The following is a 12065-nucleotide window of genomic DNA, read 5'->3' on the forward strand; positions in this document are numbered from 1 at the left end:
GTATGTTTGTCTTTCTCAGTCTGAAATCTGATATTCATAAGGTAGGCATTCATAAGTTAGACCCGTAATGAAATACCCTGTTGCAAGAAGGAATCAGATTTAAGATACAGAAGTCTTTATTATTTTGGCCAGAAAAAAAAGGCCTTTAAATCAGTGGTGAAATCCAATTTTTTTTTACTATTGGTTCTCTGGCTGTGGCTTGGTAGGTGTGGCAGGGGAAGGATACTGCAAAATCTCCGTTCGCACCCCACTCTGGTGCCAGCCAGAGGTGGTATTTGACGGTTCTCCGAACTACTCAAAATTTCCGCTACTGGTTCTCCGAACTACTCAAAATTTCCGCTACCGGTTCTCCAGAACCTGTCAGAACCTGCTGGATTTCACCCCTGCTTTAAGCTTTGTCCTTGTTGCTTAAAATCAAGCCGAGTTAAGAATCAAGAGTGAGAAATTAAACATAAGGAACATAAAAAGCCGTGGGAGCTGGCAGTCATGGTTTGGTAAATAAATTAATTATTGGCTGCGTTCATCTCTGATCTACTTTGCATATATTAAAAGGACCTGGCATCATGTTTAACACCTAATAGGATCAGAAAGGGCCCAACTGTTTCATAACTCTGAGGAGTTAAAATATCTTGCAGAACGTACAGAGCAGCTATCTGTACATCAGCCGTCCTATTTCAATAAGTGCAGCTTACAAGTCCAGTGTCCAGAATGTATGAACCGACTATTTCCACCATAAATGAAATTAAATATTTTTTTGGTGGGGTTGCAAACATATTTGTTTTGCTCCTGGCCCTCTTCTCATTCTTTCTCTTACCTGGAAGAAATGTGTACATTGATGCAACAATACAGAATTCAGCTACACACAATATCTTTTTTTTAACCTTAACATCGTTATTCCGAACAACTTGATTATTCACATTGGGCCTATTGCTAAAAAGAACAGGTTTAATATCTGGAGCACCTTCTATTGGATAAAAAATTGAATATCCTATGCCCCATGGATTATATAAAAATTCCATATACCTTCTTTTTCAGTTTGTGCATATATATTTATGCACGCTTTGATAATTCAGTTTTGGGTGTTTCTATATTTTTTTTTTAATTTGTGTAAATTCTCTCCATTGTAAAAGCGTGAAAAATCTCGCCTGTATTGAGAAGCCCACGAAGGATGGCAATTTAAGAAGAAGTGGGGAATCTTCCCTTAATAAATAATTCTTAAACTTCCTTCAGCTTGTGGAATTTATTTACTTGAAAACAAATCACTAAGTTCACTAAATATAATTTAGCATAACAGGCGCACCCACCTTTTTCTTTTTTCAGTTGAAAAGGGGACTTTGCAAAAGAAAAGAAACGCAGAGTCCTGCATTTTATTGAAATATTTTAAAAAAATCTGAATCTGGCTTGTTTCTTGAATGTTTAATTGTCCAATAAATTCTCTGCACAAAGTTGGGTTATAATTGTCTACAATGATGACATTTGTGCACCTGATTGAGTATCCCTCATTGCACAAATTCAGAGATCCCAGTGTAAATTTTAGTTCTTTAGTTTTTTTATTATGGCTTGGTAAGACCACATTTGGAATAATGCATCCAGTTTTGGTCACCACAATATTAAAAGAAAGATGTTGAGACTCTGGAGAGAGTGCAGAAAAGAGCAACAAAGATGATTTGGGGACTGGAGGTTAAAACATGAAGAACAGTTGCAGGAATTGGATATGTCTAGTGAAAAGGACTAGGGTTGACATGACAGCAGTCTTCCAATGTTTGAGGGGCTGCCACAGAGAAGAGGGGGCCAACCTATTTTCCAAAGCACCAGAAGGCAGGAAAAGAAACAGTGGATGGAAACTAACCAAAGGAGAGAAGCAACCTAAAAATAAGGAGAAACTTCCTGACAGTGAGGACAATTAACCAGTGGAACAGATTGCCTTCAGAAGTTGTGAATGCTCCAACACTGGAAGTTTTCAAGAAGAGATTGGACGGCCATTTGTCTGAAATGGCATAGGGAATCTTGCTTGAGTAGGGGGTTAGACTAGAAGACCTCCAAGGTCCCTTCCAACTTCTGTTATTCTGTTTTGTTCTGTATAATCGCACCTTTGCATAAATGCACCTGAAGGGAGCACAAGAAGCCATGGATGGAAATATCTATGGAGATTCTCAGTCCTCCAGGTCATGGTTGTCCCAAAAGTGCTTTTCCAAGAGGCAACTGGATTTTATGGTTTTTCTTTGAAGATATTTCACTTCTTCAGCTCAGAAAAAGTCTTTATAACTGCCCAAGGTTGACAACCAGTTGATGGCATATATTCCATCAAGCCACCAATTGGTCGACCAATCACATTCTATTTATTGCATCCTCCTGGAGAAAGCCTATCTATGGTGTAGCTTAAGTCTTGATACTGATTTAATGGCATATATTTAATCAATCAATCCCACTAGTTTCATTTTATCTTCCTGGACAAAGTCTCGCTATAGTTTTGTTTAAGGCTTGACATCTACTTGATGGCATACATTCCATCTTTCCATCCATCCATCCATCCATCCATCCATCCATCTACCTACCTACCCCATCCATCCATCCTTCTATCCATCCATCTTAGCATCTACCTATCTACCTACCCCATCCATCCATCCATCCATCCATCCATCCATCTACCTACCTACCCCATCCATCCATCCTTCTATCCATCCATCTTAGCATCTACCTATCTACCTACCCCATCCATCCATCCATCCATCCATCCATCCATCCATCCATCCATCCACCTACCTCATCCATCCTTCTATCCATCCATCTTAGCATCTACCTATCTACCTACCCCATCCATCCATCCATCCATCCATCCATCTACCTACCTCATCCATCCTTCTATCCATCCATCTTAGCATCTACCTATCTACCTACCCCATCCATCCATCCATCCATCCATCCATCCATCCATCCATCCACCTACCTACCCATCCGTCCATCCTTCTATCCATCCATCCATCCATCCACCTATCTACCTACCCCATCCATCCATCCATCCACGCACCTACCTACCTACCCCATCCATCCATCCTTCTATCCATCCATCTTATCATCTACCTATCTACCTACCCCATCCATCCATCCATCCATCCATCCATCTACCTACCTCATCCATCCTTCTATCCATCCATCTTATCATCTACCTATCTACCTACCTACCCCATCCATCCATCCATCCATCCACCTATCTACCTACCTGTCCATCCATCCATCCATCCATCCATCCATCCATCCATCCATCCATCCATCTACCTACCCCATCCATCCATCCATCCATCCATCTACCTATCTACCTACCCATCCGTCCATCCTTCCATCCTTCCTTCCATCCATCCATCCATCTACCTACCCCATCCATCCATCCATCCATCCATCCACCTACCTACCTACCCATCTGTCCATCCTTCTATCCATCCATCCATCCACCCATCCTTCTATCCATCCATTTTATCATCTACCTATCTACCTACCCCATCCATCCATCCATCCATCCATCCACCCACCTACCTCATCCATCCATCCTTCTATCCATCCATCTTATCTAGTTATCTACCTACCTACCTACCCCATCCATCTATCTATCTCTTTCTCTCTCTCTTTCTCCCTCTCTCCCTACCCCACCCACCCACCCACTCATCCATTCCACTCCTCCGGGACAAAGTCCATCTGTGGGGCTTGCTGAAGAGTCACCCCGCTGCCCATCATCCGCATCCTCCTTCTCCTTCTGGAAGGCCTGCTCAAGGCCCCCCCCCCACCCTCCCCGCTTCCCCAAAGCCAAGGGAGAAGCAGAGGCAGGAGCGCAAACCAGCATCCCCAACGCCAGAGTCCTTAGCACGGGGGGGGGGGGGCGGGGGGGAGGGAGCCTCCAACCTTGGCAACTTGTGGACTTCAACTCCCAGAATTCCTCAGCCCCAGTTTTGCCTCTTTGCCGGCTGAGGAATTCTGGGAGTTGAAGTCCACAAGTTGCCAAGGGTTGGGAGAGCTCTGCCCTAGCAAGAGAAGAGATGGGCGTGGCCACTCCCTCCCTCCCTCCCTCCTTCCCGGGCTTCCTCGCGCCGCGCGGTGGGCGTTCCTCGGCGTGGCCACGCCCTCCTGGCGACGCTCCTCAGCCGCCATTTCGCGGCGGCATGGCGGCGGCGGCCTCCTCAGCGGGGTGAGCGGGCGCCCTTTTTTTTTCTTCCCCCCCTCCTTCCTTCCTTTCTTTCCTCCCTCCCTTCCCTTCCCTTCTTCTCCTCCTCCTCCTCCGCCGCCGCCTTCTCTAACGCTTCTTTTCCCCCCCCCCGCAGCCTCTCCGAGACCGACATCGAGCGGGACTCCGTGGCCGCAGTGCAGGTAAGCCGCTTCTGGCCTCGGTTTTGGGGGGCGCTTGGCTCCCCCCCACCCCCGGGGAAGGATGGGAAAGGAAGGAAGGAGCAGCCGTGGGAGGAAGGGGAAAAAAAGGCCCGAGGTTTTATTTTTGGGGGGTGGGTGGGTGGGAGGGGAAAGAATGCATTCCTGGGATCACTGTGTGGTCTCCTTTCCCAGACATGCGCAGTAGAGGCTAAGCCTGCCGAGAGGACCCTTGGAAGAGACCGATTCTTATTATATATTATTGTCGTTATGTTATTATTATATAGTTATAATATATTATATAAATATAGTTAATATATTTATTAATTATTTATTATCTTATTATTATTATTATTATTATTATTATTATTATTATTATTGGTTAATCTTTAGTGAGATTTATTTATTTATTTATTTATTTATTTATTTATTTATTTATTTATTTATTTTTCATATTTGTATACCGCCCTACTCCCGAAGGACTCAGGGCGGTGAACAGCCATAATAAATACAAATACATAGATTCACAGCCTATGAGGCTGGTTAATAGCTCAGCAGCTCGAGTCCTAACCTATTATTATTATTATTATTATTATTATTATTATTATTATTATTATTATCTCTTTCATTAATTAAATATGAAACCCAACTGATCATTTAAAAATGTGTCACAAATACCATTGACTGGTGCTAATAGTTGCCAAGGGTTGCTGTCAGTGTCCTAGGTATCAACAGGACGCTTTATTAATATTTATTATTTATTTATTATTTATTATTTCTTCTCCTCCTCCTCCTTATTACTATTATTATTATTTACTTTATTCATTAAACATGAAACTCAAGTCAACTGATCATTTAAAAATGTGTCACAAATATTATTAACTGGCACTGATGGTTGATACGGGTTGCTGCCAGCATCCTAGGTATCAAAAAAGTATTTTCTTAAAATTCTTAAAATTATTAAAAATTACAAAGGAAATATTAAATCCATTTTTTTAAAAAAAATTGATTTATATGCCGCCCTTTTCCGGAGACTCAGGGCGGCTTACAATGCGTTAAGCAATAAATCCATTTTCCATCCAGAGGTTTAAATTCTCTTCGCTTGCCCTGTTTAACAGCTGCGTCATTTGTCGTCGTTTCTGCTCGTGTCCAGGTAGTCCTCGATTTAGGACCACAATTGAGCCCCAAAATTTATGTTGCTAAGTGAGATATTGGTTAAGTGTGTTTTGCCCCATTTTACGACTTTCCCGGCCACATTGGTTAAGCGAATCATGGCAGTTGTTAAATTAGTCACGTGGTCATTAAATGAATCTGGCTTCCCCAATTGACTTTGCTTGTCACAAAAAGCAATCACATGACGCCTGGACACAGCAACGGTCATAAGTTTGATTGACCAAACTAAGTAATAATTTTAATTAGCAATTTTATGATGTTTGTGTGTCTATATTTTTCTTGACTGTACACCGCCTTGAGTCCTACGGGAGAAAGGCGGTATAGAAATATAATAAATAAATAAATAAATAAATAAATAAATAAATAAGTATGAATCAGTTGCCAAGCGTCTGAATTTTGATCAGGTGACCACGGGGATGCTGCAATGGTCATAAGTGTGGAAAAATGGTCATAAGTCAATTTTTCCAGTGATGTTGCAGCTTTGAATGGTCACTAAATAAACTGTTGTAAATCGAGGACTACTATATAAAAGAGGCATTTTACTAACTCAAATTTTTAAGTGTCTCAAGACTTGAGTTTAGGGTGCCATTAAAATGTACAACTTTGCATCTTAGCAAAGCTGTGCTGTGTTGTGAGACGTACTGTTGCTTGGAGAGTTGCAGGTTGTGCTGTAACGCAAAGGAGTTTTTTGGGGGAGGGGAAGGAATTGTGATAGAAATGGGTAAATTCAGTATATGCAGCAGATCCGATGCATTGAAGCTTGATTTTTCTGCTACCTTACGCAAAAGAAAACCCATTTTATCGGGTGCGATATTAACAGTTCAGCTTCTGGAGAACTGCTTCTGCACTTCAGATTAACACCAAGATGAAGCAGAATTTACATACATTGTAATAACTGAAGACATATAACAACTGATGGGCTTTACTGATCTCTCCAACATTTAAAAATCCCTACAGCCTTGACTAAATTGAATTATGATTATGATTAATTATAATTATAAATTATAATTATAAATTATGATTTTATTGTACTTGTGTCTTAACTTTTGTTCTCCGCCCTGAGTCCTTCGGGAGAATGGCGGCATATAAATTACATGTAATAAATAAATAAATAAATAAATAAATAAATAAATAAATAAATCAGAATAGAGCTGGAAGGGACCTCGGAGATCATCTAGTCCAGCTCCCTGCTCAAGCAGGAGACTCTATACCTGTGATGGTGAACTTATGGCACGCGTGCCCAAAGTGGCACACGAAGCCATGTCTCCTGGCACGTGTGGCCTTGCCTGTTTGTCTTCTGGGTTTTTGGCACACATGCGCGCATAAAGTTCAGCTGTCTTTCGCATACGCGGCAGTGCCAAAAACCAGTATGTGCATGTGCACCGGCCAGCTGATTGTCGGGTGCGCATGCATGCCAGAACCCGGAGGTTCGGCTTTTCCGGAGTGCAATCCCTTCGCGCGTGCGGCAGTGCCGAAAAGCGCCCTGCGCGTGCATGCAGCCAGCTGATCGTCGGGAGTAAATGTGCGCTACAACCCAGAAATTCGGCTTTTCTGGAGCGTGGCCCTGACGAGCGTGCACGACATTTCCGCACAATTTCGCCATCACTGCTCTATACCATTCCAGACAAGGGGTTGTCCAATCTCTTCTTAAGAACTTCTGCTGATGGAGCACCCACAACTTCTGGTGGCAAGCTGTTCCACTGGTTAATTGTTGTCACTGTTAGGAAGTTTCTCTTTAATTCCAGGTTGCTTCTCTCCTCGCTTAGTTTCTACCCATTGTTTCTTGTCTTGCCTTCTGGTGCTTTGGAGAATAAATTGACCCCCTCTTCTTTGTGGCAGCCCCTCAAATACTGGAATGCTCTTGACGGGCTCCGAGGGTGGTTTCCCCCCCCTTTTCCTGCCTTACAGATAGCTCTCCTCCCAGCTCGGAAACGTTGCTTCTGGGGGTAGTTTCTTTGCAAGTAGCATTTTGCTAATCAGTTCTGTGTGATTTGTCAAGCAAGAGATTTCACTGCGGGCTGTGTAAGGTTTTTGCAGGAAAGTTGTCAAGTTCATGTTTTTGTATTTGTCCTTGTAGACGCTGACAGCAGCCTTGGAACAGAAGCCGGAGCACGCAGAATATTACCGCCAAAGAGCTTATGCTTACATCCTTCTACGGAATTACCAAGGTAGCATTTGCTTGCCAGGTTTTTTCCTCTTAGTGAAAATTTTACATACATGCACAAGTGTGTGTATATATATATATATATATATATTTGTATATGTGTATGCATGTGTGTGTGTCGATAGATAGAAGTATATGTATATGTATGTGTGTAAATATATGTGTGTGTGTAGTCCTCCACTTACAGCAGTTCATTTAGTGTCCGTTCAAAGTTACAACAGCACTAAAAAAGGGACTTATGACAGGAGTGAAATCCAGCAGGTTCTGACAGGTTCTGGAGAACCAGTAGCGGACTTTTTGAGCAGTTCGGAGAACCGGTAGTGGAAATTTTGAGCAGTTCGGAGAACCGGCAAATGCCACCTCTGGCTGCCACCAGAGTGGGGTGGGAATGGGGATTTTGCAGTATCCTGCCACGCCCACCAAGCCACATCACGCCCACCAAGCCACGCCCACAGAACCGGTAGTAAAAATATTTGAATTATGACTTATGACCGTTTTTCACACTTACATCCATTGCAACATTCCCAGGGTCATGTGTTCAAAATTCAGACGCATGGCAAGTGGCTCATCTTTGTGACAGTTTCAGGGTGACGCGATCCCCTTTTATGGCCTTCTGACCAGCAAAATCAATGGGGAAGCCAGATTCACTTAACAACGAGGTTACTAACTGATCAAGAAAGGTCGTAAAACGGGACAGAACTCACTTAACAAAATGTCTCGCATAACGACAGAAATTTCGGGCTCAGTTGTGGTCCTTGAGGACTACCAATATTGCTTTTTTAAAAAAATGTTGCTGCATAGGTTAAATTCTTATCTTTCTCTTGTACTACATCATTTACATTTTTCTCAGAAATTATCCTTTCCGCTAAATTCTTAGGCCGCTATTTTGAAATAATTGTGGAGAAGTCCCTTGATGGTGCAGGAAAACTTTCAGGTTCTGGATTTGATGCATTAGATTTATCGTACAGTTGCAATTTGCATTATGGGTGCCGTTTGTGTACAATTACACAAACAAGAGAGATACATTATGTCCTTTTGACACCAATATGTTATATAAATGCTATAATTTGTGTTGTGTGAGGACTTTTGAGTTCAAAGCACTTTTACTGGCAACAAACCGAAAGCAACAAGTTTCAGGCAAGGTCTGAGCCACAGCGCGGGAAACGGCAAACTCAAACAAACTGTAGAGCCCAACCCCCTTGTAGCTAGGCAACCAGAGGGCTTCTGCATACCAATGCTGGAAGAAATGACCTTGGGGAGATAAGCAAAGCCCAGACCGGAGTTGCAAAACTGCAATGAAAAATTCCCCACTGACCCCTCCCCCCCCTTTACTATGGCAGCAAGCAGTGTAATTTCAGTCCTGCACATTTAAGATATCAGTTTGTCCTTCATTGATTTATGTAAACTTTTTTTCCCCTAATGCATGAAGATGAGCCTAGATTTTCCAGCATGACAAAATTCTCTTTGATGTGTTCAACTAAGGCAGAGGTGTCAAACTCAAGGCATGCGGGCCACATGCGGCCCGCGATGTGGTTGGATCCAGCCCACAGGGCTGTCTTGGAAAATGTAAGGGGCTGGCCTGTGTCGCTTCTGTTGTGACCCAGGTCCAAGTAGTTAGTATTAAATACAAACAGTTTGAAAACAAACAGACTTGATTAGAACAGCTGAGAATTAACTCATTCTCAGCGTAGTCCAAACTAATTCAAAACAAATTCTTCATAACACAATTCTTCAGCCTTATCCCCAACCTTGGTCTAATTAGGCAACTTGCCAAAGGCTTTTCTTGGCAAAAGTTCAGAAGCAGAAGACGCCGACAAGAAATAAATGTAGCAAGACAAGAAACAAATCTCTCAACGGTTGTTTTCTGGCAAAGAGCCCAAGAGCCGTTGCTGGTCTTTTAAGCCTTATGGGAGGGGCCAATCATCTCCTGGCCTTACTCCTGAGTCGTCCTCTCTGCTTTAGCTGCTCCTGCCTTCTGGCAACTCTTCTCATATATGCACTAGGAACAGGCTCCTCCTGTTCCTCTGCCTCTCTACTGTCACCCTCTGGAGGCTCCGGAGTCTGCACATCACTCCCCGATGGCCCTGGCCCCATCTCTGCCTCCGACGCAGAGCCCTCATCCGGCCTTCCCCAGCCTCCAGGACTGGCCCATGTTCTTCCTCAGCCTCATCGCTGTCCAGCTCTGCAAACAGCTGGCGGACCACAACAGCTTCGGCCCGGTCTACCCAATGCAAAAGAAACATGCCAGCAGTTTGGAGAGTGGGGTCAAGCTGGCCACGCCCGGCCAGTTGGCCACGCCCAGCCGGCCCCCCAGAGGTCAACCACAGCCCTGATGCGGCCCTCAATGAAATTGAGTTTGACACCCCTGAACCAAGATTTGGACTAGAAGCAGACGCTCACGGAAATCCACTCTGTGATTTAGGACTCTCTCCTTTCTTTCATCCCAGACTACCTCAGAAAGCGGTGATCGTGTGGAAAATGGGAGGGGAGTGGGCTATGCATCCTGCCTTAAGCCTGGAAAATAAAAATGGGTATAGATGTAATAAAATAATTAGTAGAGGCAAGGTAGAGATTCTGGCGTTTTGCATCTGTGTAATCAGTCATTTAAGAAATGCAACCTTTATTTTTTATTCTTTTTTTTTGCAGATGCAGTTGCTGATGCAAAGAAGGCTTTAGCACTCGAGCCTAATAATGCTGTAGCCTTTCTCAGGCAAGGGTAAGTGCCATTTTTTTCCCCTCTGGTCACATGCAATTGTGTTTATTTATTAATTTTTATTTATTTTATTAGTCATATTTCTATATCGCCCACTCTCCGAGGACTCTGGGCGGTTTACAACAATCAACAGTATACTAAATAGCATATTGCCCCCAACAATCTGGGTCCTCCAGATTGTTTAATTGTTTAATTCTCCTATTTAGTGAGGATAATGACTTTGTTTCGCGAGTTTGCTTGTGCGCATATAAATCACCTTCGTTCCTGCAGGATGCGTCGCCAGCTAATTTTTCCAAATCCTATCCTGTACGATAAGCGGCAGTTGGTTTAGGGTTTTTTTTTTTTAATGACCTTTCTGGCCACAGTTGTTAAGTGAACCACTGCAGCTGTTGAGTTCCATTACAGTGAGCCCAAAATACATGTTGCTAAGTGAAACGTTTGTGAAGTGACTCTTGCCCCATTCTACGACCTTTCAAGCCACGGCTGTTCAGTGAATCACCGTAGGGTGACATATAGAGGTAGTCCTCAGCTTATGACCATAAGTGAGCCCCAAATGTATGTCGTTAAGTGAGACATTTGTTAAGTGAGTTTTGCCCAATTTTACCACCTTCCTTACAGTTATTACGTGAATCACAGCAGTTGTTAAATTAGTACCTTGGTTGTTAAGTTGAAACCGCCTTCTCCATTGACTTTGCTTGTCAGATGGTCACAAAAGGGAATCACATGACCCCGGGACACAGCAAAGGTCATAAGTATGAGTCTGTTGCCAAGCATCTGAATTTCTGTCACATGACCATAGGGATGTTGCAAAGGTTGTAACGATGAAAATTGGACATAAGTCAATTTTTTTTTCAAAACCGTTGTAACTTTGGAACGGTTGCTAAATGAACTGTTGTAAGTTGAGGACTACCTTTAGAGGTTCCCATTCAATGGAATTTGGATGTACCCGAATTTGGATTTTGCCCCAAGTAATGGATAGGGTTCAATTTTGGGGGGAAGGCAGTGGCCGATGATATATGTGGGTCTTTCACTCGTGTACAGGAATATCGTGGTGGCATCTTTCATTGGCATCCTTCAGTCTCCAGAGACTGTGGTATCGTGCTCTGGAAAGAGGTCCTAAAACAGCATCTGGTGTGACTAAAAAGGGCAATTCGAGAGTGGCCATCCCTTCCACACTGAGGGCAGATACATTCCGTCCCCTGCCCAGCCCCCAGATTTCGCTCGTTCCGGGACTGCCTCTTTGCCTCAAGTGTCTCTTCGAATTGGAGGAGGCCATGGTGCGTCTTTAGCCTCCAAGCTGAACGATCGGAGGTCAAGGTTTCCCACTTGTTAATATCCATTCTCAAGGCCTTTAGGTCCCTCTTGCAGATATCCTTATATCGCAGCTGTGGTCTCCCTCTGAGGCGCTTTCCCTGCACTAGTTCTCCACACAGGAGATCTTCCGGAATCCGACCATCAGCCATTCTCACGACATGCCCCAGCCAGTGTAGACGTCGCTGTTTCAATAGTGTATATATGCTAGAAATTCCAGCACGTTCCAAGACTGCGCTATTTGGAACTTTGTCCTGCCAGGTGATGCCAAGAATACGTCGGAGACAGCGCATATGAGCCTAAGAATTCATGATTATTGTAGATCGACAGGTAGTTTTCGACTTACAGCAG

General features: G+C 43.5%; 1 protein-coding gene across 1 annotated transcript in view; it reads left to right on the top strand.

The window, feature by feature from the left end:
* The first annotated feature begins 4102 nt into the window (after positions 1–4102).
* Positions 4103–12065, top strand: part of SUGT1 (SGT1 homolog, MIS12 kinetochore complex assembly cochaperone) — a 34857-nt gene continuing 26894 nt past the window's right edge. The window contains exons 1-4 of the mRNA XM_070943395.1: positions 4103–4177; positions 4311–4356; positions 7604–7694; positions 10337–10406. Of these exons, the coding sequence (XP_070799496.1) occupies positions 4152–4177; positions 4311–4356; positions 7604–7694; positions 10337–10406 (233 nt within the window). The 5' untranslated portion in view covers positions 4103–4151. The remainder of the gene's footprint in view (positions 4178–4310; positions 4357–7603; positions 7695–10336; positions 10407–12065) is intronic.

Source organism: Pituophis catenifer, unplaced genomic scaffold, assembly GCF_029215685.1.
Source record: "Pituophis catenifer annectens isolate HBS135680 unplaced genomic scaffold, rPitCat1.0.hap2 SCAF_4, whole genome shotgun sequence".
NCBI lineage: Eukaryota > Metazoa > Chordata > Lepidosauria > Squamata > Colubridae > Pituophis > Pituophis catenifer.